This window comes from Rousettus aegyptiacus, unplaced genomic scaffold, assembly GCF_014176215.1.
Source record: "Rousettus aegyptiacus isolate mRouAeg1 unplaced genomic scaffold, mRouAeg1.p scaffold_m13_p_1, whole genome shotgun sequence".
Classification (NCBI taxonomy): Eukaryota; Metazoa; Chordata; class Mammalia; order Chiroptera; family Pteropodidae; genus Rousettus; species Rousettus aegyptiacus.
The window spans coordinates 5024630-5052162 of record NW_023416284.1 but is presented as its reverse complement, the minus strand read 5'-3'; the positions used below and the strand labels follow the sequence as shown (position 1 = coordinate 5052162).

The 27533-nt window shown below is 60.5% G+C and overlaps 1 protein-coding gene across 6 annotated transcripts; it reads right to left on the bottom strand.

Moving 5' to 3' along the window:
- Positions 1-7: 7 nt before the first annotated feature.
- On the bottom strand, positions 8-25982 carry H6PD (hexose-6-phosphate dehydrogenase/glucose 1-dehydrogenase). Of its 6 annotated transcripts, XM_036228334.1 has the most exons (6): positions 21186-22067; positions 17814-17999; positions 16734-17379; positions 15671-15788; positions 7998-8267; positions 8-6900 (listed from the first exon to the last, which is right to left on the bottom strand). In XM_036228334.1, the coding sequence occupies exons 3-6, from the start codon at positions 17349-17351 to the stop codon at positions 5537-5539; spliced, it is 2370 nt and encodes a 789-aa protein (XP_036084227.1). In that variant the 5' UTR covers positions 17352-17379; positions 17814-17999; positions 21186-22067; the 3' UTR covers positions 8-5536. The 6 variants fall into 6 exon arrangements, with proteins under 6 accessions (XP_036084227.1, XP_016019098.2, XP_016019095.2 ...); XM_016163612.2 differs by lacking the exons at positions 17814-17999; positions 21186-22067 and adding an exon at positions 25737-25982; XM_016163609.2 differs by lacking the exons at positions 17814-17999; positions 21186-22067 and adding an exon at positions 24941-25415.
- Positions 25983-27533: the final 1551 nt, after the last annotated feature.

Sequence of the window (27533 nt, the reverse complement as noted above, 5' to 3'; positions counted from 1 at the left end):
GCCGATCTTGGCGAAATAACTTTATTGTTTAAAAAAAGTTGCATTCGACATACAAACAGTCATTTTAGAAACTCCGACTGTGTCTCGCTGTCTGCGGCGTCTTTGAGCGCTTAGCACTTCCATGAAAACCAGGGGCAGTTTCCGCGGCACATCCCTGCCGCGGGGCGGAGGGGGTGTGCATGCCCTCGGTCCCCGAGAAGGGAGTTTCTCCACCTCTCTTCTCCCGACGGAAGGCCAGCGCCGAGCTTCCACGCACGGGACAGAGGGCACCGGATGCGATGTGATGGAACCGCACGCTCTCCTGCGGCAACGGCCTCTAGGCGCGGTGCTCCACGGGGCCCTCCCAGCTGGAGACAAGGCACGGCCGTGACAGCCCTCGGGCCGGCGGAGGCCCCGCTGGCGGCCGCTCTCCTCCCGCGGCTCAGTGCAGGGCCGGGAGGAGTGGACGGACCAGGTCGCACGGCGACGTGGACGCAGACCGGGCCCGTGGGTACCAGGCGGCCCAGCGCCCCTTCCTCTAACGCGCCGCAGGACGTCTCGCGATCTGCCCTTCTACACCTCCGTGGGGTGCCGCCCCTAAGGACCCGCGCCGACGAGTTTATGTCGTTCTGTTCCTACCACCTCCACCTCCACTCCCATTCGGATCTACTCCGTGAAGCAGGTGAAAAATGACGGGGAAGATGCAGAGACTTCCTTTAAGGCACCCAGAGCAAGGCAAGGGTTTCAGCCATCCCGCAGACAGATGCACTCCCCGAAGAGCCTGGAAAGGGGGCTTCGTTGACAGGGTCGCTGCCCCCGCCCCCCAATTTCTGAAATGCCTCTGCCACCTGCTGCTTTCTCGCGCAGCCCCTAGCGTAGGGACCTTGCTCAGCTGAGGGTGCAGGAACCCTCACTCACGCCCCAGCTCCACCTGCGGACAGAGGCGCAGCCGGGCGCCCTTGGAGAAGGGTCCCCGGGTGTTTCCGGAAGACGTCGCACATCTTCCCAGGTCACCTGCTGACATCTGCACATCTCCCCAGGTCGCCCGCCGATGGGGGCTTCCACCGGCAGCTCCTCCGTGGAAGACGCGCTGGGTGGGGAGGCCGATCGACACGGGACACGGGCTCTGCACTTCCCACAGGGACCCCACAGGTAGACGCGGCAGGAAACCACACCCGCAGCAACTCCCACCCTCCCGGCCAGCAACGAAGGTGGGCGGCGGACACGGCACAGATGGCACCGGGCAGCACCGGCCCGCAGGGCAGGACGCTGGGGAATGGACCCGCACTCAGCTCCAGCGTCCGGGCTGAGACCCCGAGGGCCCGGTGGGCCGACAGGGCAGCTCCTAGCCAGTGCTGTCCTGGCTCTCGGGCTCTGGTCAGCTGCCAGACGCTGATTAGGCTGAAGGGCCCCGTTCCTCACGGAAACGTCACCTGAGCAAAGCCAGCAGCACCTCTGGCGCCCCCTGCACGGCTGCGGCCTGAGGTCTGTGGCCCCCGCAGAGCAGCGGCAGGGCAGGCAGGCGGCCCTCCTGGGCCACGTGGCCCGGGGACGTTGGGAGGCAGAAGCCCTCTCAAAGCCCCCGCCCCTCTGCGGCCTGTCCTTTGTGGGGCGGGTGGGTGCCAACTGCGCTGGCCTGCCGCCATGCCCACCTCGCCATGTCGCCACCGGCCTTTGCCGTGACTCATGCATTTTCTGACACCGACCACTGCCAGGCATCCTCCGTGCTGGTGAGCTGAGGTCCGCAAGGCCCTGTGTGCTTGCGATGAAAATGAGCCGGGCAAGGCTGAGGCAGAGGCTGCTTCCCTGAGGCTGCATGTGTTTTCGTTGAAAGAAAAAAAATTATTTTTTTATTTTTTTTTTATGAAAACCAACTTGTAGAAAACTGTCCCTTAAGATTTTCTGGACGCTCTCCCCTTTCTCTGTCACACTGTCCCAGGCTCCCTTCCCGGGCTCTCTTCCTGGGAGAGGAGGGAGCTCCCAGCCTGTGCTTTCTGGAATGACACCCCTCGAGGGAGTGCTCTGGAGGACCAGTCCGCTGGCAGAAGGCTGTGGCTATGCTGCTACACTGGGGACCCCAGGGTGAGGGGGGAGAGGGAGCACTGTCTGCGGAGGAGCAGGGAGCAGGGGGATCAACAAGACGAGACTGTTTTAACTTGTGGTTAGCAGAAAACACGCTCCCAGATCGAAATCGGAATCCAGCTTACAACAGCCTGGAAAGTCCCCGCCCCCCTCACCCCGGTCCTTCCCGACAGCTGATGGTGATAATGCTCAGTCTGGAAATGCGAAGAAGTTGACAAAGCCTCCCGAAGGAGGGGCCCTCCTGCCTTCTACAGGACTGAGAGTAACCCCCCCCCTCCTTGCACTGAGCACCCAGGGGCTCCTGGGAAGGAGGTGGCACCATGGTGGGGGAAGGGGGGCTGGGGACACCCATCTGGACTCCCGAAGACCCGGGTCCCATGCCTGGCCTGTTGTCAGTGGACAACTTCAGGTTCAGTTCCAAAATCATCAGTGAGCGAGGATCCCTCCACCTGCCCCACAGCGTTGCTGAGAATCAAGGCCACCTCGTGTGAAGTGCGCAGTGTCCGGCCGGGTCCTTATCGATCCCGACATCGAAACTGCTCCCGCAGCTCCGGCTTCCGATCAGAGCTTCTTCAGCCTCCTCTGCCCTCCCCCCCCCCCGCCCCCTGCAACGGAGAAGGCCTCACCGTGCGAGGAGCATCCCATCCCGGGGGCGGGCAAAGCAGCACGCTGGGCCCCGGCAGGCTCCCTGTGCTGGTGGAGCTGTTAGTGCAGGGCTGCGGGATCGGAAAGCCAAGGTTCCGGTCCCAACGTGCTCACTGGCGTCCCTGTGGGAGCCGGGCACCCGCGCTCCCTCTCAAGACTCGGGGTCCTCGGCTGATGGAACAGGGTAAAGCTGGATCCCAGCGGCATTTTTAAAACCTATGTATCCACCTCGATTCAGCAGATTAAAAGCCACGTTTTTTTAAAAATGAAAACTAGAAACTAGAAGGTACCCCACGTTCTCAGGGGAGACATTCCTTCAGGACACTTGTGCCTGAGACAGGTCTCTGCATGTCTCGTGATGGGAAATGTGTTTCTCGCTGTGGATTACGGTCCAGAACACTTGGAAAGCCCCAGCCTCGGTGGCCGGCCCCTGAGAATCTCTCCTTCCTGGCACCGGGCAGTGGGGAAAAGGGGAAGGGGTGTGGGCGTGAGCGGGCCTGCGGGCGCCGTCTCCCGCTGGCCTTTCCGCCGTGACTTTAAGACAGCACTTGCTCCTGGAAGGGAAGCCTTTGGTATTTTTTGCCCCCTCCCCTACCCCCATGTGCACACTCTCCACAGAGAAGGGGCGCGTTCTGGTGCAAGGCACTCCTCTAAGAACAGGACATTCCAGGCTCAGGCCCGCAGTGACTCACTATTATTCAGAAATAGTGACATCAGGAGCCGGCTAGCTCACCCTCTGTCCTGGAACGAGACCCGGGCCTGTGGAGGTCCCCTTCGATCCGATGTTGCAACCGCAGAGGAAGAAGTTCGCGGAGAACAGCTGGTGGGGCGCTCAGGCCAAGGCCCCGGGGGAGGCGGCTCCCACAGGCAAAGGCAACACGGTGGGGTCCCAAGGCAGGGGTGGTGCGAGAGCGCCCCCCCGTGGCCAGAGGCGGCATCGGAACTGCAGCCACCTGCGACCGTCCACTCGCGAGCAAGTTAAAACGCGGATCCCCCAGAAAGGGAGGCGACTTCCGCACCCGGCGCGGTGGTTCTGTCCTGCCAGGCCTGGCCCTCTCTGCGCAGAGAGAGATGTCTTCCCTGGACCAGGTCGTTGGAGGCCGGGGGAAGCAGGATTGTCACCAGAGTGCCTTTTCGCAGGGAGAGCCCCTGGCTCGGGCAGCCATTTCACATGAAAGCAAAGAGTTCCGTTCGGTCCGCGGCCTTGAAGGAAGTGTAAACGAGCGGCAGGCGGCAGAGACAGCGACGTCGGGAAGCCCCGTGCGGGGCCTGACACTTCGGATCTGCCCGACGTCGGGCATGGATCTGCCCCCCGTGAAGTGACGCGGAAAAATCCATCTTATTCCTTTAGGGTCAGAGCTGGTGGGCGTGGCTATGTGGGAAACTGAAATGAGAAATCTGTCCTGAGATTTCTGGTTTTTTAAAAAGCATTTCAGAGCACCCTCCCTCCCTCACACCCCGACCTTGGGGGTTTCAGAAGAACAGGCAGTGCTGGCTCACGCTTCTCACCAGTGGCGCATCCCGCCCGTTCTTAAGGAGAAGCTACTGATTGCCGCCCCAGGTCTTCGGCAGTGCGTTGGTGGCGAAGTGAGAGGTGCTGCCCAGAGGGAGTACGGGACAGGCGGCCGGGTCACAGCCTGCCCCCCGTCCCCGGGTGCTGTGGATCTGCCGAGTCCCCCAGGAGGTCCTGCGCAGCCCCTGCGGCCTGTGAGCTGAGGCCGCCCCCGCAAGGAGGCCTGGCTTTGCTCTGGTCAGGTCGGAGCATCCGGGTGGTCTAGATCGCTGGACATCATACCGCGCCTCCCAAATGAGCTGTCACCGTCAGAGAAAAGATTTGACTGGATCTTTCCTGGCAAAACAAGAGGGGACGCTGAGCGTGGAAACACCCACCGGGAAGTCCCCTGAGTGTAAGGGATCCCCTTAAACAGGGGGTCGCTGGAAAAGCCCGATTATGTCCAGTGCGTCTCACGGAGAGGCTGGCTGGTGAAGGCGTGGGGAGGGGTCTTCCCTGAGGGGCTGGGAACCAGTGCCTCCCTATGCCGAGCTCATCCACTGAGGACAGGCGCTCCAAACAGCAGTCGCGAGATTTCCGGAACCGTGACGGTAACATCCTCGCACTTGCTGGCGCGTTACTGTCCTCATCCTCTGTCTGCCTATGAATGGAGAGTCCGAAGGACAGCCGGCCAAGGAACAGAGAAGGGATGGGAAGACCCCTCCACAGCAGGGACCTAGGCGAAAGGAACCAGAGCACAGACCAGGTGGAGGCAGCGACGCAGAGGACAGGTCAGCAGGCTGACCTCGGAGGCTCAGGAAAAGGAGGCAGACAGGAAGGAGGGGCTCCAGAGGCCCGAGCACCTGGACAGCCCCCAGCGCCCTGCTTCCCACGGGCCCTGCACCTGCTCAAAGGCCGGTGCTCCCTTCTCTCTACCGCCCGTGCTCTTCTCCACAGGAACCGGTTCAAGGACCGCCTCCTCCAGGATGTCTCCCCTGATTAGCTCATGCCATTTCATTCCTCCTTCTCAAGTTGGGGGCTTTCATGCTGCCTTGTTTTGTGCTGGTTGATATTAATGTGTAACTGCTGTGGGTCCTTTTTTTTTAGGTGGATGTCTCTCTCCCGACTTGGATTTGAAGCGTTCACGAGCAGAGACTCCATTTCTTCCTTGTTTCTGCGTCTGTCCACCACAACTGGGCGGGGACTGTCAAAGGGAGTGGGACGGGGCCTCTCCAAGCGTCAGATTCCAGAGAGCCAGGGCACTCGGGCAGGAGTGGGAGGAGAGGGGCGAGGACAGGTGAGGGACGGCATCGGAGTGAGCAGAGGACAGAGGCACCATCAGCCCAGAAACGCCTCATAGTCCATGTACCAAACCAGCTGGCCGGAACCAGGCAGGACCCCGGAGATGGGCCACTTCTTGGGCTCGTGGCCCACGCGGCTCACCAGCATGGTGATCTCGCGCTTCAACCTGCCCATGACCAGGACCGCCACCTTCCTGGCCCGGTTGATGAGGGGCAGGCTGAGGCTCATGCGATGGTGTGGCTTGGAGGGGCTCTCGGTCAGCACCACCAGCTGCTCGCCGTCCAGGCCCGCAGGCGACTGCGGGAAGAGCGAGGCCGTGTGCCCGTCGGGGCCCATCCCCAGCAGCACCAGGTCGAAGCTGCCGTTGGTCACCAGGGCTGAGATCTGCTCGGCGTAGGCCTGGGCGCCCTGGTCCTGCTCGGCGCACAGCCGCTGGTGCAGGTGCACGGGCATGGGGTGGACGTTGTAGTGGGGGACCCTGACGTGCTGCAGCAGGTGGGTCTGCAGGCCCTGGAAGTTGGACTCGGGATCCCAGAGCGGGACGCAGCGCTCGTCCACCAGCCACAGGTGCGTGCGGGCCCAGGGGAAGCCGTAGTGCCCCGTGGCCAGCTGCTGGAACAGGACTATGGGGCTCGAGCCGCCCGAGAGCGCCAGGTGGAACTGGCCGAAGCGCCGTACCGCCTGCACCGCTGCGGCCTCAATGTCGCTGGCCAGCTTGGCAATCAGCTCCTCGGGCCAGGCAGCCACCAGCGGGCTCTCTCGGTACGTGGCCCTGAGAACCTGGAAGTCCCTGGGCATCGGAGCCGAACCTGGGCCCCGCACCAGCTGCGCCACCTGCTGCTGGCAGAAGGCCAGCTGGCTGCCTGTGAACTCGAAGTCCAACAGGTGTCCGTTCTCGGCCCCTCCTGGGTAGACGCGGGGGACCTCACGGGACAGGCTGTCCAGCAAGGGCGTCCAGAAGGCCCAGGAGGCCAGCAGGGTCTCCGTGGTGACGAAGGAGCCCTTTCGGCCGTGGAAGATGTGCGATATGAGGGTGGCGTAGGCGTCCTGCTCCCTCACGGGGCTGTAGGCGTAGTAATCGGACAGAGGGCGGCCGAAGAGGCGGAGCCCTGGCCGGCCCCCCACCTCCTTCCAGCTCTTGGAGGGCAGGGTGGGCTTGAACAGGCTCCGGCTGACCAGCACGGCGGGGGCGCCCAGCTCGCCGTGGCCGATGTAGAAGATGACCTGCTGAGGCAGGCACGGGCTCCGGGCCGTGACCCAGTCCTTCTGGCTCTGGGCACAAAACGCCCGGTTCTTGAACAGGATCCGAACGTAGCCCACTCTCTCATCCAAGGCCTTGCCGGACATCAGGATGAAGGGGACGCCCTCCCAGCGAAGGTTGTCCACGTGAACGAGGATGCCTGGGACGACAGGGGGACAGCAGAGGTGACCCCCCAGCGCAGGCCCCGGGGCCCTCCCGGCCCGTGTCTTCCTCCCCCTTCCTACCTCCCTGCCGGTCAGCCCTCCTCTCTGAGCCCATCCTCTGGGCGCCCCGCGGCCTCGGAACGCCCCGGCCTTGCTATCCGCACCCCACCCTTCAGCCCTTCCATCACCTTCTCTCCCAGCAGTGCTGGAAAAGGAGCCCTGGGGCCATCTCGGACACCCCCCTCTCTTAGAGTGACAGTTCCCCCCCCCCCCCAAGGAGAGCCGGGCTGTGAGTCTCCCGCCCGGAGCCTCTAAGGGAAGTGTCACGGTGGGGGGTGAGGCGGGGAGAGCCTGGTTGCTGTGGGGGGCCCCAGGACGTGCCTGCAGCTGGGCCAGACCGGCAGTGGTGCGCAGGCCAGGAGCCCGCTGGTGTGGGGGATGGGAGATGGGGGAAGGGCCAGACGCAGAGTGCTCTCCTGACTCGAGTTCCTAGCCTGGTCTCCCATGAACCATCTCTGCCCAACCTGGGCAAGTTTCTGCAATGTCACTGAGCCTCACGCGTCCGCCCCTGTAAAAGGGGGTGATCGCCATACCTGCCCCGTGGGTGTGTGCATGAGGGCTAAATGAGATGACAGATGTCAAGCGCCGGGCACGAAGGAGGTGCCCGATGGACAGCTGCTGCTCTCGCCGTGCGGTTACAATCTGCAGTCTCCGGGAGCCAGCCCTCTCCCAGGAAGCTCTGAGCCTGCGGAGCGGTCCAGAGGATGCTCTGGGGGGCACCTGCCTGACCGCGTGGTGCTTGCCAGCTGGAGGTGCCTCGGGCTATGGCCCGGCAGGCTTGGAGCCTCACCGGGGAGCTGGACATAATCTCCACGAGGGTGGGAGCCGGGCCTGAGCCTCCTGGCGAGTCCGGAAGGACCTGCCGCCGTGGGCTGGCCTGAGACCGCCCGAGGGTGTGTGTCTGTCACCTAGAGAGCGCCAGTGGGCGACCTGCTGCTCTAAGCTGGTGGAGGGCCGGAGAGGCAGGCGAGCGTCTCGCCCGGGCGGGGGCGGGGGCGGGGCAGCCGCAGCCCAGGCCCGGCGGGGCGCCCACCTGCGAAGGTCGGCGTCAGGCTGTGGAAGCTGTCGGGCTTGTGCAGCTCTCTGCGCACCTGCGCGCCGTAAGCCCGGTACTGGCCCAGCACGGCGCTGGCGCTCCGGAGGCCCCGCAGCGCCCGGAAGGCCTGGAGCTTGTGCTGCAGCACGGCCTCCGCGCTGCTCGCGTTGTAGGGCAGCTCCATGGCCACCAGGGTGAGCACCTCCGTCAGGTGGTTCTGCAGCACGTCGCGGATGACGCCGTACTCCTCGTAGAAGCTGGTGCGACCTGAGCGGGAGGAGGGGGAGGGGAGGGCGGCGTGAAGGGCGGGCACCACGTCCAGCTTCCCCGGGGGTGCACGGAGCCCCCCACCCCGCGCAGCCTGTCTGCATCCTCATTCCCCAGTGCAGACGGCTGGCCGACACAAATGATTTAGGAGGAGCAAGGTGGGGGGGGGGAGGCAACAGCAGGAGGGAGGGCGGCTCTGAGCCCCCCGCCCCCCAGGGGCCTCCCAAGGGCGAGGGGGCTCCGGTCCCAGCAGAGGGTCCGGCCTGCGCTCCAGCCGGCAGGGGCGGCGCTGAGCACGCAGCAGCACTGCAGGAGGGCTGGGGCTCTGGGGCCTGCGGGCCACCGACTGAGCTGGGACTTCCCAGTCTCTGTTTCTGCGTCCCGCCATTCAACAGGGCTGACGGCTGCCACCCACATGCCACGCAATGTGCCGGTACTGAGGCCTCAGACAGGTCCCTGCCCTCCGCTCACAGGGAGAGTAGATGGGAAGGAGAACAAAGTAAGTCAACCGAGAAACGATAGACCCAGAGTGTCACAAAGAGTCACGGGAAGGCCCCTCTCAGACCGGAAGAGCCAGCCCTACACACAGCAAGGGCGAGAGCATCCTGAGAGCGAAAACCCTAAAGCCGGACCGAGCTTGGCTGCTCAGGCTCTGGGAGGGGGCGGACAGGAGGCCTGGATTCTGAAGGGCAGAAATCCAGAACAGATGGAAAAGAGCCTTGGAAACTAGACGGAGGAGTCCGAGGGGCTCTTAAAAGTTCGTGACCTCGATCAGTTCAGCAGCGTTGACGGCGGTTCCACTCCCCCGTGCACCAGAGAGAAACGAAAACACGGCCACTCAGAGCCACGTGATTCACAGTGGCCAAAAGAGAGCAACCAACCAGATGTGCATCAACCGATGGATAAAATGCGGTCTGTCTCTGGAATGGAATAGTACTCGGCCATGAAAAGGGATATATCCCTGACACTATAACTGGATGAACCTTGAGAACATCAGGCTAAATGAAATAAGCCGAACGCAAAAGGCCACCAATCATATGGTTCCATTTACATAAAACGTCCAGAAGAGGCACATCCATAGAGACAGGAAGTAGATGAACGGCTTGGGGGAGGGCGGAATTAGAGGCTGCCGCTAAGGGGCACAGGGCCCCTTTTGGGGATGATGCAAATATTTTAAAATCAGTTGTGGTGATGGATACACAACTCGCAGAATTGTATTCTTTACATGGGTGAATTAATTGTGTGATGATATGTGATTGTGTCTCAATAACCCCCCCCCCTTTTTTTAAGGTGTGAGAGCAGGGAATTCGGAGACGTGAAAGAGGTGCTGAGGGAAGATTACGCTGCCTCTGGGAGGGGCTGCATCACGGGACCAACCAGGCAGCATGTGCCATTTGCTAGAGTCAAAGGAAGTGACGAGGGCCAGATCGAAGCAACCGTGAAATGCAGAGACCGCATTCAGTGGGTGGGTGAAAACTGCGTGGTGGGGGGCTGGGCGGGAGAAAGGCAGTTCCCAGTCGTGATCTGGGGTGTGGTTTCCGGAGCCAGGCTGCCTGGGTACCTGCTCTGCCTGCCATCCCTTAGCCCTGAGACCCCAGGTGAGTGAGTGACTCTATCACATGTATAACAGGGGAATTGTCACAGTACCTCCTTGTAGGGCTGCTGTGAGGATTAATGAGTTAACACACATACGGGGCTTGGAACAGTGCCTGGCACACGGGCAGCCCTGACAAACACTGGCTAGAATTTTTGTTGTTACAGGGACTGCCAGGTGGGCAACTCATCTAGAAATAAAGAAGTCAGAAACAGGAGCTGGCATTTCGCGAGAGCAATGCGCTTACGATTTCAGTTCTAAATCTTCGGCACGTGAAGTGGAGATGTGACATCCGATGATAATATCGAAAAGGTAGCGGGAGGGGTGAGGTGGGGCTTGGAGAGGCGATGAAGGCTGGAGCTGTACTGGGCTTCATCGAATCAGTGGTAAACGCATCGCTGTTCTATAACCACTGAGGAAGAAACCGCCTGCCCGTTCGACTGTGTCGCCCCATCAATGGGAAGCCCGGCTTCGGAGCGGTTCAAATATGAGAACACTGCGTCTCGGAATCAATGAATCACAGCGGACATCAGAGCATAAAGAGCATAGCTAGAGCCTTGAGAACAGGTAAAGTTTCGATGGTGAGGACAAAGCGGAGTCCTTAAAAGCCCTGTTATCTGCTTTACTATTCATTAGTTTAGCGAATCCCAAAGAGGCTCTTTTCCTATTTTTATCCGCACTCAGTCCGTGGGGAGAATGCATTTCTTAGGTTTACTGCCCGCTGTGTAAAAGAGAGCTTCCTTTATTCCTTAATTTCAAGCTTCAGGGGGTGCACCGTGTTTAGCTCAGCCCACAGATTTGTGGACTTTGATCCTCCCTCTGCTACTTTTCAGAGCTTAAGTGCAGTGACCAGAACTGAGCCAGGCACCTCCCGGCAGGAGGCCATGTAGCCAAGCTCAGGGCAGGGGCTAGCCCTCCTGATGATACCCAATGAGAACTTTGTTTTTGTTTTTGTTTTCCTAGTTATTACCAGTTATTGTGGACTGTTTGTTTGTTTGTTTGTTTGTAAATGATCTATACTGACGCTTAGCATTCTCTCCTAGGCTGAAAGCTGAGGGTCAAACGCCATCAACGTCTGAACAAGGATAGAGACAAAAAGCACCATCAGGAGGAACGACTGGAAGAAAGGCCTCCTGCGTTCACTTGGCCTGCAGCCGGTCTTGGTCCCGAGCTCGTCGGCGATCGCAAGCAGGGGAGACCCGCTCAGTCGCGCTGCCCCGCGAAACCTCATGGGGATCGTGCCACGGAGGCAAAAGAGGCCCAGCGAGATGCAGTAACGGCTGTCGCGTGGCCTTTGCCCTCTGGCCTGGTAATTCCATTTCAGAAGTACCGCTGAAAGGAAAAACACATTTTAATACTTGTAAAGGTTCCAGAATTAGATAGTGGTTGCACAAATGTGTGACTGTATCAAAAACTCCTGAACTGTACACTTCAAAGGGGCCTGTGAATTGTATCGTGCTTTTTAAGAAAGCTCACAAAGTACTATTTAAAATAGCAAAAACTGGAAGCGACCAAAATGCCTAATAATAGAACAATTCATATTTAGTGCTGCCAACAGAACTGAACAGAAATACAGCGCTATAGCGTTACTGCAAGGTATATGTTGTGCGGATCATCAATACATGAAAATTTACATCTACGAGTGAGAGAGAAAGAGACAGGTGATGTTTGGTGACAAATGGTCACAAAAGACCATCGCGGACCAGCTGCGGGGTTCTATATAACCCAGCACAGGCCGCAGGTGTCCGTGGAGCCCAGGGTGGCGGAGCCCACAGCCGCTTCCTGTCCTTGGCATCTCGGAAGGGAACAGCGTTTCCATGTGTGGAGGATTTCCGTGTACATTATCCGATTTAATCCTCAAAACAACCCTGAGTGAGTGACCGGGGTTACTGTCTTCATGTAATAGAGATGGTACCGGAAACCGCAGCCTACAGAACTGGGACCAAACGCCCCCCTCACTTGCCTCCAGCAAAAACACAGATTTAAAAAAAAAAGAAAAAGAAAAAAAAAGCCAGCTGTGGTGCCTACCGATACCTTCCGGGACCACTAAAAATAAAAAGGAGAAGGGGGGGGGTGCTGCGGGCTGGCTGGCTCTGGTCAGGGAGCCTGGCAGCTGCCCTGGGCCCTGAGCTCACCTTGCCACAGCCCTGCCCTGCGGGCAGCGAGGGGGCCGCCTTGCTGAGCGAGCTCCCAGCCCTGCTGGCACACCTGCTGAGGGCAGGACAGCTGGTGTGCACCTGGGAGGACCCCCTTGGAGAGAGGCACTGGCCGGTCCCTCCGGCCCGCAGAAGTGAGCCTGCATCATGCCCCTCCCCCCATGTTGGCGCAGGGGCCCTCCAAGCCGAACTTCAGTCTGTTGGTCACTCGGCCCTCCTTTCGAGAGAACTTTTCCCAGCGGCCACGACCAGGGCCAGCAGGGGTCATCTCCCAGGAGCTAAGTGGCCCAGCCAAGGTCACTCTTTGTACGGCCCGTGGTGCCATTTCGGGAGACCCCAGCCTGGGCGCCCCGGTTCCTGTGACTCTCAGGGGCTCACTGGGTGGGGACTCCCCAGGGGACGTCCAGACGAGACTGAGGGGGAGCTGGGGCCGGGCCGGAGGAAGGACTGCCTCTTCCTTTCCTCCTCCCATGTCCCTGTCTCTTGCTCCTGTCTATGCAGCAGCCTTGACTCTGCAGCAAACTCCTCTGGGCCAGAGGCTGCGGCAGAAACGGAGCAAACCAGCACTCACACAGCCGTGGAGGGAGGGGGCTGGGGAAGCGGCCTCCGCCCACTGGGACGGCTGAGTGCCGTGGGGGACATGCTAACGACCTTGCAGCTCCCAGGGCCCCTTCTCAGAGCCTGCGGTAGCTGGGACCAGGAAAGCTCCGTTTCCTGTGCCCGGCTTGCAGCCCCTGCCCCTTCCAGCACTCGGGGTGGCGGGCCTGGCTGCTGCCAGGGACCAGGTCACCCTAGTGCCTCCCTGTGAAAGAATCAGAGGGGACTGCTGGGGGCAGCACCTGCCGGCCCGGGGGAGGGGCTGGCTGGCGGGGGAGGCCGGCTGTGGCCCTTGGGCTGAACAGTCGGAATGCTGGGCTCTGCATCTTGCCTCGGGACCTTCCTGGCCACCTCGGTGCCACTGCAGCGGGCACAGCGACCTCTAGCAGGAGGCCAGTCCTGCCTGCTTCCCACCCCAACCGGGGAGAAGGCAAGCGGGGCCCTGAGGTGCTGGGCACAGGGCCAGCTGGCCACGGTGGGGGGGGGGGTGGCTGCAGGGTCCACAGCTCCTGTCCTCTCTCTCCAGCCGGAACTGGAGTCCACAGCAGTGCCCCCCGAGGGACGGGCTCCAAAGCCGAACACGGACGGGACAGCAGGGGTCACTGCTTGGGCCCCTTCCTTGGGAAGTGACGAAGCCTTGTCCTTCTGGTTGGGGGGATGGGGGGAAGTGCACACCCACGTCCAAGGCCCCACATGCTGTGGGGATAAGCGGGAAGTCATCCAGTTACACACTGCTCTGGGCCTGAATACGCAACGGGCAAGTAAGCAGGCTGGCCAGGGAGACCCGACCCCAGGACAGCTGCAGTCCTGCTGGTCACCCCCGACGGGGCAGTAGGCTGAGCCAGCCCCCCGGCTGCACCCTTACTGGCTGCGAGCCCCTTGGGGCCAGGGGGTCCCCGGCCGCCTGGCCTGCCCTGCGTCTCTCTCTGCCTCTGGGCTGAAGGCACAGTGCACACCTGAGCGAGCAGCATTGAGACCCGCCCCTCAGAACCGCACCCCACAGACAGCTGGGCCTGTGCTTTGGTCCCACAGTGCCCTCCCCTGGGACTTCTGAGACACCCCCGCCCCACCCCCAGCCCCTGCCCCAGGATGAAGACCTGCCCAGGCCGCTGCCTCTCCATCCTGCCTTCTGATTGCCTTTCTCCAAAATCTAAAAGTCCCTTTGCTGCACTTCACCTAGCCCCAGGCTGCACAGGGATGCTGTGAAGGAGCCCACAACGGCACCAGATACCAGAGGAAACGGGGTGCAGAGGGCCGGAAGAAACAAGGCGATGGGGCCAGCTGGTACCCACAGATATCACGGCTCTTTCCAACCCAGGGTGGACAGACGAAGGAGCTGCCGGAAACGGGGAGAGGGACGGGGTGGGGAGGGAGGCGTCCCGGGCCAGCCCTGCCGGTGACGGGCCGTGTCCGGTGGAGCGAGGTGCCCGCCCCCACAGCAGGTGTGGCAGCGGCACCGTCTGCTCTGCCTCACGCTCTCGGTGCCAGGCCTGAAGCAAAGGCGAGGGCCACTCTCATGCGGCCGCACTCAGGCACAGGAGGGACTCATGGCCTGAGCCCTTGCTAAGGACTCAGGGGAAATCTGGGAGGGCCGGGGAGGCTCCCGAGACCCTCGAAGGCCCAGCCCCGGTGTGGGGATAGGACTCTTCTGACAGGGTTCCAGACTGGAGGACCCAGCTCCTCTCAAGGACGGCAGCACCCCCAGCCCGCCTCCCGCCCCGCCTGCCTCCCAGGGCGCCGCCTGCCTGCATCCTTCGCTTCAGGTCTGTCCCCATGTACCCTCTGCCCCAGTGAAGCTGCGAGGTATCAGGGGACAGAGGCTGCGTCTCATGCCTCTGGGCATCAGCACAGAGCTTCTGGCGCCAAATATACATCCAAAGATGAAGGGAGAGAAAGGGGAAGAGAGGAACCGAGGGGAAGAGAAAGAAAAAGAAAAAGGGAGAGAGGTGGATCCCCGGTCCCCAGACCCCAGGGGCCTGGGCTGGGGTCCCCCTCCGCCTCTGGCACACACCATGGGGGGCCCTCCGGTCCTGGCTGCAGAAGCAGGTGCAGGGCAAGCTGGATGTCCGGTGCAGAGCCTGGTGCTGGAGCCAGACCGCCTGCCCCAGGACCCACCGTGTGACCCTGGGCACGCCGGCCAACCTCATCTGTCGGCACCCGCCCCATTCCGGTACAACAAGAATAGCTTTAATTAATGTGGGTAAGAACTGATGCTTTGAACATATGCAGTCGATGCTCAAAAACAAACGAACAAACAAACACCTGATGAAATCACGGATGCCAGAGCTCAAAGGGGCCTCAGCTGCCATCATCTACACAACGCGCTCATCTCGCAGATACGTGAGCGATGTGCCGAGGTGCCCCAGGGGAAGGCGGGAGCAGGCCTAAGACGCCCTCTCGACTCCCAGGTCAACACTGTTCCTCTGGCATCTACTCAGCCCTTCTGAGGCGTGTGCTGGGGGTCAGAGCAGAGACAGCCTGGACGCCACCGTCCGCTGGGGGCAGACTGGACAGGTACGAGACGGGAACCCCTGGCGCCCTGGTCGAAGGGCAGGAGGCCTTGTCAAGAGGCTCAGCAGAGGCGCCCCCCCAGGCAAGCGACACTGAGCCGAGGACCGAGGACGGGAGTGATCGGAAGCGAGGAGAAGCCGTCTGGGCAGAGGATGCCCCTGTGCGAGCATGGAAGTCTGACGGACCCCACGCGGCCTCACAGTCTCCGTCACGCTCGTCACACTCGCGTGACACGCAGGCTAAGGTCTAGCAGTTCCCGCTGTGCGGGCTGTTTCGGCGCCTGAGCCAAGTTTACTGAACTAGACCGCGGGGGGCCCTGAGGGCAGCCGAGAGGTCGGGTTGGCCTGCAGGCACCTGGGGTTGAGCACGTGCCCGGGAGGGGGGCCCCACACCAGCAGAGCCCTCCCTGGGCAGCCCCGGGGGCTGGGCTGACCTGCAGCCCCTCCTGCACAGGCCTTGCGGGGTTCAGGGCAGGGGGAGGGCGAGGCGAGGCGGGGCGCCCGGGCCAGGCGAGGGGGCGCAGGGTGCCCACTCAGCTCACGCACCTTCTGCATCCACCGTCTCTTTCATGATGATCTCCACGCGCTCCACGTGGTGCCGGTTCCAGAGGCCGTCCAAGGCCTTGCGGTTCTGGTCTCGGAAAGGCAGGATCTGAGCCACGGCCTGGCAGGGAGGAGACAGGCGGTGCTGCGGGCTCTCCTCAGGCCCTCAGGCCTCACGGGGAGGCCCCACCCCGAGACGGGCCCCACCCCGAGACGGGCCCCACTCCGAGGAGACGCCCAGAGAAGGTGTTCCCTGGGGCCACGGCCCCCGGACGGCAAGGCTTCGCAGCCCTGGAAGGACTCAGAGCTTTTAAGGGACCCTGCAGGGTTACCAGCTTTTTCTTTTGTCAAGAAGGAAAATATCTAAGCTGATTTATCATCTATTACCATTGACTTTTAATAAAAGATATTACAACACCAAAACGAAGCAAGAAAAGCTTCAAATTAAAAACATTCAATTTTTTTTTTTTTTTTCGTTTTCCCCGTGAACCAGTGAAAACCTCACCAGGACAGGCTCTGGTCTAAGGACCGCTCTTTGGGAGTACTGTGGCTCCAAACGGCGGGTAGAGAGCCATGGCTCTGACCCAGGGCCTGGCTGCGCAGTGCGGAGCCTGGGCCCCTGCTCGGTGTTAAGATCTCGTTACCAGCCTTCGGGCTCAACGCAGACCTCGGGCAGAAAAAGATACAGAAGAAAAGGCAGAGGGACGCGGAACAGGGCGGTTCATTCTGATTCCCACGGCTACCCAAACGGAAGCCGGGTCCAGACCCGAGGGCCTTGCGGCCGTCTCCGGAGGGGATGCAGGACAAGGCGGAGAGACCCAGGCTGGGAAACAAGGACGGGACCCACGAGGGCCCGAGCGGCTGGGCAGGTGGACAAGGGCCACGTGGTCCTGTCGCGACATCTCACGGCCGTGCTCCTCCCTCGCGCCTCGTGCCCGCCCTCGAAGCGGCCACAGGAGCTCGGATTGCACGTGCCCTCAGGCCTGACGCCACAGCGAGCGGGGGTCTACCTGTCTGCCTAGGCCCAGCTCACGCCAATCCCGGCAGGCTCCGAGCTGAAGCTCACCTGCTTGCCCAGGTAATGGTCCACCCGGTACATCTCCTCCTCCTGGAAAAAACTCCCCAGCTCCGTGGCCAGCTGCTGGGCTGAGCGGTGGTCGTGGCCGAAGGGTTTCTCGAGGACGACCCGCAGCCAGGCGCCCGGGCCGGGGCGGCAGCTGCTGTTGATGCTGCGGGCGATGTCGGCGTAGGCGAAGGGCGGCACGGAGAAGTAGAAGAGCCGGCCCGCCTCCCGGCGGCCCTCGTGCCGCACCAGGGCCTCGACGTCCTCGCTCAGAGCTGCGTAGTCCTCGGGCGTCTTCAGCTGGCGGTACCGGCTCAGCCCCTGGAACTGGTCCTTCAGCTCAGCACAGCGGCCGGGGGCCACATCCTCGGGGCAGGACAGGGACTCCAGGACCTTGGCCATGATCTCTTGGCCCTGCTTGGTGGTCGTCAGAGCGGCCCCGTGGAAGCTGAAACTGTGGCCCTTCCCCGCCTCGTCCAGGTACAGCTGGAACAGTCCCTGCCATAAGTATTTTCTGGCCAGGTCCCCAGTTGCTCCCAGCAGGATTATGGAGACGTGGCCCTGGAGCTCCTGGGCCTGCAGGCAGCCCAGAAGGGCCACGCACGTTGCCACGGCGAGCATCTTCCAGAAGCCCGGGTGCCTGGGGTGCCTGGGAAAGACAGACAAGGAACAAGGAAGGATTGGGCATGGTTCAGCTGGCTGTGATGTGGGGGGTAAACACGCTTCTGGGCTATCAAACACTTCCTGCCTGGCAAGAAACAACCACACTGTTTCTCAGGAAGACATTACAGTCCCACAGCTCCCCCGCCCTCCTCGGCAGCTTGCTTCTGTGCCAAGAAGCCGGGGGGGTGGCGGGGGGCAGGGAGCCTGCTTTGTAAACAAGGACTATGCCCGGGGAGGTGGCCCATTTTGCTGCAGGAGCGCGGGAAGGCGGCACAAGCCACAAGGGAGGCCCACGGGGCTTGCCGCGGGGTTGGGGCCGTCCGCTGCACAGCCCAGGCCGGCGTCGCGCCTGAGCACAGGCGGCCCGGGCCGTCGGGGCGGCTCAGGAATGGCGCCGGCACTGTGAGAGGGTACGCTCACCTCCCCTCACGTCTCTCCTTGCTTCTCCCGGGTCCGCTGGGCCCCAAGCACAAAATGACAGCTCGCGATTGCTACAGCACCGTTATTGAAGACACAGACTCTGGCACCGACTGACCGAGTTCGGATCCCGGCTCAGCCCCGTAGCTTGGACAATTGTAACAGCCCTCTGTACCTCGGTTTCCTCATCTGAAATGGGAGTAACGCTGCTGTCTACGGCACAGGGCCATTATAAGGATGAGTTGATGTTTACAATGTGCTTAGGATGGTGCCTACCACCTACGAAGCACCAAATGAGTGGCAGCTGTCACCACGGGCTGTTAATCAGAGCCGTGAACACTGAACTTGATGGGGTGTCTGTGTTAGCTCCGACCGAAGGTGGACCGGAACCCCGAGGGTACTCGTACAGCGGCCCTACTGCACACAAAACAGCTGAGGCTCAGGGAGGTGAAGGTCCCGGGGGAGAAATCGGGGGTGCGGGGCGGGCACCAGGCTCCCTGGCTCCTGAGCTGACCACACAGCACTTGCATGCTGCGGCCTCCCCAAGGCGGACCCAACATCTGGGCTGGTTTTCAGCCTGATCTGACGCAGCTGACGTGTCCGAAAGGCGAGAGGCTTCGCACCTGCGCAAACGCACCTGCAAATCGGCTGTCTCTGGCCTTCTGTTCTGACCGAGGCTGCAAGGCTTAATGTGCTTGATTCTTACTCCTCGGCTCTCCCCAGTTCTCCAATTTCCCAGCAAGGCCAGTGCTTGGGGGAAAGGTGGAGGAAGAGAGGAGAACAGTAACCCTGGCCAGCCATGTGGCTCTCAGAAAGAGATGGGGGGATGGGGCCCGGCCTGGGGCAGCAGTGAAGGCGCTGAGATCACTGAGCAGCACCTGTTAATTGGCAGGTAGAGGATTAACAAAACCCTCAACATGCGGCAGTAATCTGGTTCCACAGAGAGAGCTGAGGTCTAGAGAAACAGCAGGGACTTACACAGGCCCCGCCGACCTGGCCGGCTGACATGCCCACGGCCCTGCAACATCCCCCACGCAGAGGGACCAGGTCTGCCTCCTGGCTCTGGCGTCAGGCCCCGTCCGTCCTCCGCTTCCCCCTTTGTCTCATCCTCCTCTCTCTCGAGATCCACCCCGAGGCGGCACCAGTTAGTAGGCGAACCAAGAAGAGGACCCAACAGCGGTGTTTGTATCGGGACCTACGGGACACCGGGCATTGCCCTTACGGAGCCTTCGCTGGAGGACCGAGGGGCCCCGTGCGTGGCCTCCCGGCCGTTCCCTCCCCCGCATCCTTCATGTGCCCTCGGGCCCAACTCCGCAGTGACCGCACGCCCGTCCTGCTTTCCCCGCCTGCCTCCCAGTTCTTGTCCCTGGCCCTTCAAGCGTTTCTTTCTCAACCGCCCGGGTCTAGAGCAGAGGAAACGCTGCAAGGTCAGTGCAGGCAGCGGCAGTGAGAAATCTGAAGCCCAGGGAGCAGCCTGGGGGGGTAAGGAGGCGCCAGCTGGCACGCGGCAGAACCGAGATCCCGGCCGGGGTGTCCGGCTGGGGCTCCGGGCGCCTGGTAGGAGGAGAGGCGCTCCAGGAGCTCGGAGCGCCCGCCCGGATGGGCAGGCGAGAAAGCCCTGAGGGCCACCCCACCCCGGAGGACTGCAGGAGGCCGTGCCACACGCACACGCACGCCCAGCTGCCTGGCCCGAACCAACCCCCAGCCCTCCGTTTACTCCTGCTCTGACTCAGAGGCCCGGCCACAGGCCCCGCTGACCAGCCCTGCTCCCGGCTCCCGGGTCAGCCTCCCTTCCCTCTTGCTTGCGTTCCCAGCACTCCTTTAAACGAGTACAGATCAGAGAGATCAGTCATTGCGGCAGGGTGGCTTGCTCCGTAGTTCCGGATCTGGTACGTGTGTGTGTGTGTGTGTCTTACTAGCACGTTTCTAACCTTAACGGTATTTCTCAAACTTTAATGTGCATCTGAATCTCCGGGAGAGCTTTTTCCAAGCACAGATCCTGATGCAGAGGGTCTGGGGAGGGGCCCGAGGGGCTGACTCTGGAACGCCGGGCACTGAGGCCAGAGCTGCGGCTCTCGTCGAAGGGGGCGTCAGAGCCCAAACACACGCGCCTGCCTCCTGCTGCCTCCGCCAAGGCCGTGGACTCTCTGTTCAGCAGGTCCAAACGCGGGCATTTCGAAACAGCCTCGAATGGTGTAGATCTGCCCATCCCCCTGCCCAAACCGGCGGCTAACTCCCGAGAGCCCGACGCGCCACGGGGTGCGGGGTGCACGTGTGCAGACTGACACGCGCTGTCTCCCTCTTTCCTCAAAACCGGCTCCTGAAGGAGGGTCTGCAATGGCGCCCACCTTACAGACGAGGGAGCTGCCGGCGAGGCCAAGTGTCACGTCACGAAACCTGAGCCTCGGTCGCTGTGCAAACAGAACGTGGCATCTGGGTCAGACGACCTGGGCTCAAGGCCCCCTCCCGGCCGCATGACCTAATTGAGTCACCCGGTCCGTTTGCGTCCACTTTTCCTCATCTGAAACCTGGGGAACCAGATGGCTGCCCTGCACCCCCTGGGGCCGGGGCCCCTCTCGTGCGGCGAGGCTCTGCTTGTCTCTGAAGCACGTCCTCCCGCCCCCTCGCCTGCTCTGAGAGCCACGGGATGCGGAATAAACCTTCCGAAACGACAGACGGAGGGTGAGCCCAAATGCGTGCACGTGGCACTCCAGCCGCCGGTCCTGCCAGGGCTCTCTTCTGCTTTGAAGTAATTAATAAAAAAAACCCTTAGCGACGAGTTTGCGCAGCTCTGGGACAAGACGAACGGTCCTAGGCGGGGAATTGGAATGCGTGGTGATTCTCGTCCACGTAACCTCGAACGAGCCACTGACCCTGGCCGGGCCTCAGTTTCCTCATCTGCGAAATGAAGAGACTGAGCTCAAGGATCAACACCAGACTTCACTGCCCCAAAGGCCTGTGTTGTCCAAGGACAGGAGATGCTCATCTATTATCGGAGGGAGGCCGGCCATCTTTCTGGAAGGACAGTGAAGTGCTTAGAGCTTTACAGCAATGCAGCACGGCCGGGAAGCCCAGGACTAAAATAGGAAGCAATGAGCTGAGAACTGAGTGTCATTTAGAGGTTGGGCTATAGCTCAAGTGCGTGGAGGATGCGATTTCATTTAACAATTATTACACAAGACACTTGCCAAAAACATGCTACACGACGCAGTGTGGTGGTGCCGCAGGGGCATCCTCCAGGCAGGTGCAATGGACGTCCTTCGGACAGGCTCATCGCAGCAGCGGGGCTGATGGGCACGGGCCCCCCGTCCAGGCACCCCTCACTGCCCCAACTCCAGACTGAGGGGTTCCTACGAGGCACCCTGGGGGACTCACCTTTTAAAGTATAGCTCTGCTAACATCCCCAGAACTGTGAACACTGGCCTGCCAGAGGGTCTGGATCAGAAGTGGGGTTCCAGTCTTCTTTGCTGCCCAAGGACAAGAGGCAGCTGTGAGGGTACTCACGCAGCCGTGCCTGCCCGCGTCCAGCATGGACCCGGCTCGGCTGGTGCTCGGGGGTGGCGGGGGGCGGGGCAGGGCGATTTCTGGTAAACCCCAGGAGGAAGTAGCTCCCCGCCTCTGTTCCCAGCAGCCCCAGGGCAGGAGAGCGGCTGGAGGTAAAGGTCAGTGGCAGTGGCCGCCCTGCTCCAGGGAGGAGGGAGCTGTGCTTCACATCACAGCCCATGAGTCCGGAATTTTTAAAAGAATGTGTGGGAGTGAAAGGAGCATTCGAACTAAAGATCGTTTTCAGCTCAAGTACGAGGGGGCGTGCCGGCCCCTCCTAGAATGCCGAGGCAAGTGTTTTTCCGGTAGTCTTCCCTGCACCTTGGAGCCCACCTGGGCCACACATACCTGTGCAGGGCAAGACAAACCCTCATCAACGGCCTGCCATCTGCCTTGCCTCTCCTCAGGGTTAGACTGGGGACAAGAGCAGCAAGATCAGCTCCGGGGCCCATTTTCCTCCCTAATCCCAGAGAATCCTATTCCCTTCACCTCTTTAGGTACCGATCTTGGGTCCCAATGAGCCCAATGGTGTCCTGGAACCACCTGGTACCTGCACACAAGATTCAGCTGCTAATTTTTCAGGAATTTTTCAAGCCGGTTGTTAAACATAGCCATTAATAACTGAATTATACAAATTTATCACCATTAATAACTGATATAAAAACCAAAGGTAATAAATACTCCAAACTCATGACTTCCTGGTTATTTTACTACATTTTACTATTATCTGTGCTCTTGACATTATTTACATCTATTGTGTCTGTGAGGTGAAGATATTCTGTAAGCGTGTGTTTGAAACTGGCCAGCACTGGAGTATTTACACAGCTAATGCTACAAACTAGGCTCCCCCACCCCCAGCCCCACCCCCATACCCCCAGTTGAGTCAGTTGTTAAATATTTACCAGCACACAACTGCCTTCAGGCTGAGTCTTAATTTCCAGTAAGGACTTAAACTCCTCATTCACTCAGCTCCCACTCTGACACCATTAACTGGATGCCCACAAGACTCCCTGTTCAGAATTGATCTGACTTATCTCCAAACGTGCTCCAAGTGCAGATTCCTCCGTTCCCAGTGAAAGGAAACTCTCCTAGGTGCTCAGGCCAGAAATCTTGGGGTCATCTGACCTGCCAGCACATCCCACGGTTTCCACCTTCAAGATTTACGTGCGTGCACCCGCTTCTCACCACCGCCTGCCACTCGGCCGCGGTCCCGGCCGCCGTGGTCTCTGCCTGGGTTCCTGATGGAACCACCCAACGGGCCTCCCGCTTTTCTTTGCCTGAACACGGCAGTCACAGGGATCTTGTTATAGCCGCGGTCGGATCATGTCGTTCTTCTGTCCGGTGGCCTGCAGGGCCCGACGCGTGCTGGCCTCCCGCATGTTGCCTCTTTGATCTCTTCTCCCCCGTCTCTGCCCTCCACAGGCTCCAGGCACTCGTGCCTCAGGGCCTTTGTACGTGCTGTTTGCGCTGTCCGACCCGCTGTCCCCCGCGGATGTCCACATGCTTCACCCTCTCACTAACTGCGATTCTTGGCTGAAATGTCACCTTCTCGGCGAGGCTTTCTCAGCCGACCACGTAAGACTGTGACCCCCTCACCCGCGTCTCGTCCACTGCTTTATTTCTCTCCTTAGTACGTATGACTTTCTAGCATACTGTATGTGATATTTATTTTGTTTCTTGTCTGTCGCCCCTCTCCTCAAGAATGCCAGTGCCAACGAGGGGTTTTGTGTTCTGTTCACCGCGGAACCCAAAATAGGGCCTGGCACACAGACGATGCACTATAAATATCTGCTGAACGAACAAGTAAGTCCCATTTGCACAAGACCGCTGTCACCTGTGTCTGAGCTCTCTGCGCTGGGATGATGGCACAAAGAAACAACTCTCTCGCGGTGACTTCAAGCGCCGTGACACAGCACACATTAGCAGCAGCTCGCCCCTTGTAACGATAGTATTAATGAAACAGCTATTTCTAGAGTATTTAAGTATATGTCAAAGGCAAGGCTAAGAGCCTGACGTGCGCCATAACGCAATCTCTAAGGCGGGTACTAGTGCCGTCCCCCTTATCAGAATGAGCAGAGAGGAAACGAAGGCGAAGAGAGGTAAAACGACTCACTGACGGTGACGGGATCTGAATACAGGTAGACAGGCTCTAGCGCTCACCTTCTTCCTACCTGTAAAAGGTGTGACCGCAACCCCGAAGGGCAAGACGCATCACGCTGCTTCCGCGTGGACAGGGGTTCTGCTCCCCCAGCAGAATGGAGCCACGGTGGTTCCAGCAAACAGGCTCTTTCCCTCGCAGAAGCCGCCGAGGCCGCTCCCTGAGGTCACCTTGCCCCGACACTAACTGCCATGCAGGGCCTCGGTCCACTTTGCCTAACAGTGATTCACACTCCTTCCTCCTGACGTCACGAAAACATTGTTTAAGCCTGAGTTGCTCTGTTAAAGCCTGGAAGGCCGAGATGGGTGGGCAGTTTCTGGAGAACTCGTTAGGTGTGTGAATTTTAGGTGCCAAGCCTTGCTCTGCCGCACGGTAGCTGTGTGACCTTAAACAAATTGTTTGACCTCTCTGCACCTCGACCACAGAGTGGGGAAATAAGTTGATAAGAAGCACACAAAATGAGACAATCCATACTCAGCATTTGGAACGATGCTTGCCATACAGTAAGCACCCAAGAAATGTTAGCTTCAATCATTATGAAACCAATAGCATCGTGAGTAAAGGGACTTTTCTCGCTAGCTTCTTGGAACTGCTGCAAAACCAATTAACCACCCCACAACAGAAGAAGAATTGCCAAGGACCAGCGAGCTCATCGGCAGCTTCCTGACCTTCCTGCCACAGTGATGAAAAATCAAAGAGATGGAAAATCAAAGAGATATGATGCTGGGATGGCTAAAAAAAATCCCCACCTCAGCCCTTGAGGGGTTTATAATCTAGCCCAAAGGACGCAGGAGAGTAAGCCTCTAACTCTGAAGCCCTAGGCCTTTTGGTTAACTGCTCAGGACCTTTTCTCCAGCTGTATAATAGGGATCGCCCACATCCTTTTAATCCCTGGTGGAGAAAATCCAGATCATGGCTGTGAAAATACTCTGGGAGGCGATGGCGGTGAGGGCCCCCCTAGACCAACAGCCACCTGGCTCCCAACTCTGGGTAGCAAAAAGCAAAACCAGACTTCCTGCTCCGCCCCAGTGAGGGCCTGGTGACAGACTGTAGGTGAAGTGTGGCAACCAGCAATGACATCTGTCTTGTTGAAAGTCCATCAATAAAGTGAGAAGTGGCAGGGCCACAGATGTCCTGAGTGCCTCTTGGTTTTCCTCTCTTTGCCCACAGATGTAACCGTTTCCCTTTTAAACAACCTAAAACCATCTGACTGTAAAAGGAAAGTAGTAAACTCCAGTCTTTGGATACACATGACTTAAATATTTGCCTAGAGTGGTTAATTGTTGAGCAGTCAGGTACCTCAAAGAAACAGTTACACACACACACACACACACACACACACACACACGCACGCACGCACGCACACATACACACGCTGTCTGCAAAATGAGCTCTGAGCATTTTTATCTCAAGTGCTCCCAAAACTTACCCAAAAATCAGCCTCATAAGGTCAAAAATTCTATCAGCCATCTATCACTGCAGAAAACGCAGAACATAACTAAAAATATGTCCACTCCACGCCAGTTTTCTCTCTTCTGCTACCTTTCATGAGCCATGGGCCTGGGGAGGAGGGGGCGGCGGGGGGAGGAATTCTGCCTTATCCAGAGTTCTGACTTTTCCGGAAGTTCTTATTTCTGGCAAACCTTTCAGGTTTGAGCGAGCTGGTTTTCAGAGCTCTGGGTAGCTTTACTTCTGGAAAACTATTGATCGGATCGGTGTACTGGGAAGGCTGATTGAAACCTGAGGGTTAATGGCAAAGGTCAAGCGGATCGCAGAAAAAAAAAAAGCACGGAGTCCCTGCCCTCGTTGGAGTACAAGGGCTGGTAAGGGACGCCGCTGGGCCCTCTAGACCAGCCTCGCAGGGGCCTGGCTGCCTCTTGCCGAACTGCCCCGGAACAGAACCTACGCCCAGGAATCCGCCGCGGGGGACAGGGACAGCAAGCAAGCTAGTTGATTTTGCCGAAGGAGAGTGGGCGGGGAATTCGGGCAAGCTCTGGCCCCGCCCAGTTCGGAGCGGCGGCAGGCGGGCGAATGGTGGCAAGGGTGACTCTTCCCGACAGCGTGCCCTGGGAGCTCACGGCCGCGCGTGTCCCGCCTCCCGGGCAGGCGGCGCGGCCCACCGATCTGCGGTTCGGGCCCGCGCGCGCGCGCGCGCACCCGGCGTCCGGGCGTAAGGGACGCCTGCGGCCGGAGGGGCCGAAGAGAAAGCGGGGAAGGCAGCTTACTTCGTCTGGCCCGTCGGAGCCGGCGGCTTCTCCGGGAAGCGGCGGCGGCGGCGCGGGGAGCGCGGCGCTGCGGGCCCGGCTCGGGCCGGGGCCCCGCGCATCCTCTCCCGCGGGCGCGGCGCGCCCCGACAGGTGCGCGTCACGCGGGCCCGCGCCCGACGCGCGCTCGGGTGTCGCCTGCGTAGCTGGCGAGCGGGCAGGGCGCCAGGCCGAGCCCCGCTCGCCGCCCTCTCCCGGCCCAGGAGCGCGGCGGCCCCGGCGCGCGCACGGACGGTCCCCCGGCGAGGGGAGCGCGCGCGCAGGGCGGCCGAGCCCGGGGCGCGCGGCGGAGGCGGAGGCGCGGGCCAGGCCACGCCCCCTGGCTCGGGGCTGCGGGTCCGGGGTGCTGGAGGAGGCGGAGCCTCGCGAAAGATGCCTTGGGTCCTGTGGATCCGCGGGACTTCGGAGCGAAATGGGCGGGCCAGTGGCTTGTCCCCCCTCCCACCCGCAGCCCTGCTGTCCTGCCCTGGGTTCTGTCGTGCATCGTAGGGACTGCCTTCCGAGACACAGGAGTGTCCGAGGGAAGTGGTCATGCCGTGCCGGACGTCTGGGCCTGGTTGCTGGCTTCTCCCCAGGGTCCAGCACGAGCTAGGGGCCCTGGGACAGGCCGCCTGACCGCGCCAGGCCTCGTTCTTCTCCGTCCATAGAAAGAGCATCTTGGTGCCTCGCATTTTCAGTGTCCAGAGGCAGTGATTTAGGTGTTGGAGGGCACGCGATGGCCATGCCGCCACCACATGGCTTCCAGTCTCTGCTGCCACCTGTGTGACCTTGAAGACAGTGACCTGAGACTCGGTTTCTTCATCTGTTCCGTGGGGACAATGCGAGTACCCACTTCAGGGGTTATGTGGCCTGTGACACATACTCGGTAAATGGGAGCTGGCACCCGAGTGGCTTTATGAGCAAGCTAGTAAGTGGGAATCGGCCCTGTCCGTGGGGTGACAGTGAGGCGTATCAGTGACATGACCCGGTCAGCTGCCTCTCTCAGCACTCAGTGGATGGGGGGTGGGTCCTCTGCCCCACTCACTCTTATCATGCAGCCTCCGCCTCTCACCATGGCGACCTCACGCGGCTTCTGTCCCAGCCCTACAGTGCTGTCAGTGCCCCCAGTGGGGCCCCAGCTGCTAGAGACACAGCAGCTCCTTCCTGCTCCTCAGCAGACCCCAAGTGACCTCAGCTTAATCACGGCAGAGACAAGTGCTGCGCTGGCCAGCCGGACCACCCAGGACGACTCGCTGGGTGTACATCACCCATCCCTACTCAGGCCCTTCTCTAGACCCGCCTTCCTCCCACCCCAGATACAGGAGAATGCACGGCCATCTCCGCTGAAGAACGCTGGGCCAGCCAAGAGAGGGGATTCTGAACCCGAGGGAAAAAGCTTGCAGCAGCTCTTTGTTTCTTGAAGGCTGCAGCACAGTAGAGGGTCGGGAACTAGCAGAGGGAACTTGGCAGTGGCCAGCAAGACCGAGTGGTGGTAGCAGGCGTGATTGCCACACAGGAAGTTGGGCAAGAGGGTTCTGGGAAGGCTGGGGACCCGAGGGGACTGGGCCTCACTGTCGCCAAGGCCAGAGCCATCTGGGGGCCTATAGTGGGCTACCGGAACTGAGGAGGATTCGAGCCGTCCTATGTGCGACCTGTGCAGAGGGTCCAGGAGCCAGGTGCCCACCAGCCTGGCCCCCACGACTGCGAGTGGGCAGGACGGGTCTGGGCAGTGGCCAGCCCGACCGGACAGGGTGATGCCAGGACTCCTGTCTGGGAGCC

Coding starts and splice junctions, on each gene's coding strand:
- H6PD (XM_016163612.2), bottom strand. CDS start 25,837: ATGCGCGGGGCCCCGGCCCGAGCCGGGCCCGCAGCGCCGCGCTCCCCG. Junction 17,380..25,736: donor GCTCCGACGGGCCAGACGAA/GTAAGCTGCCTT, acceptor TGTCTTTCCCAG/GCACCCCAGGCACCCGGGCT. Junction 6,901..7,997: donor CCTGACGCCGACCTTCGCAG/GTGGGCGCCCCG, acceptor CTGTCGTCCCAG/GCATCCTCGTTCACGTGGAC.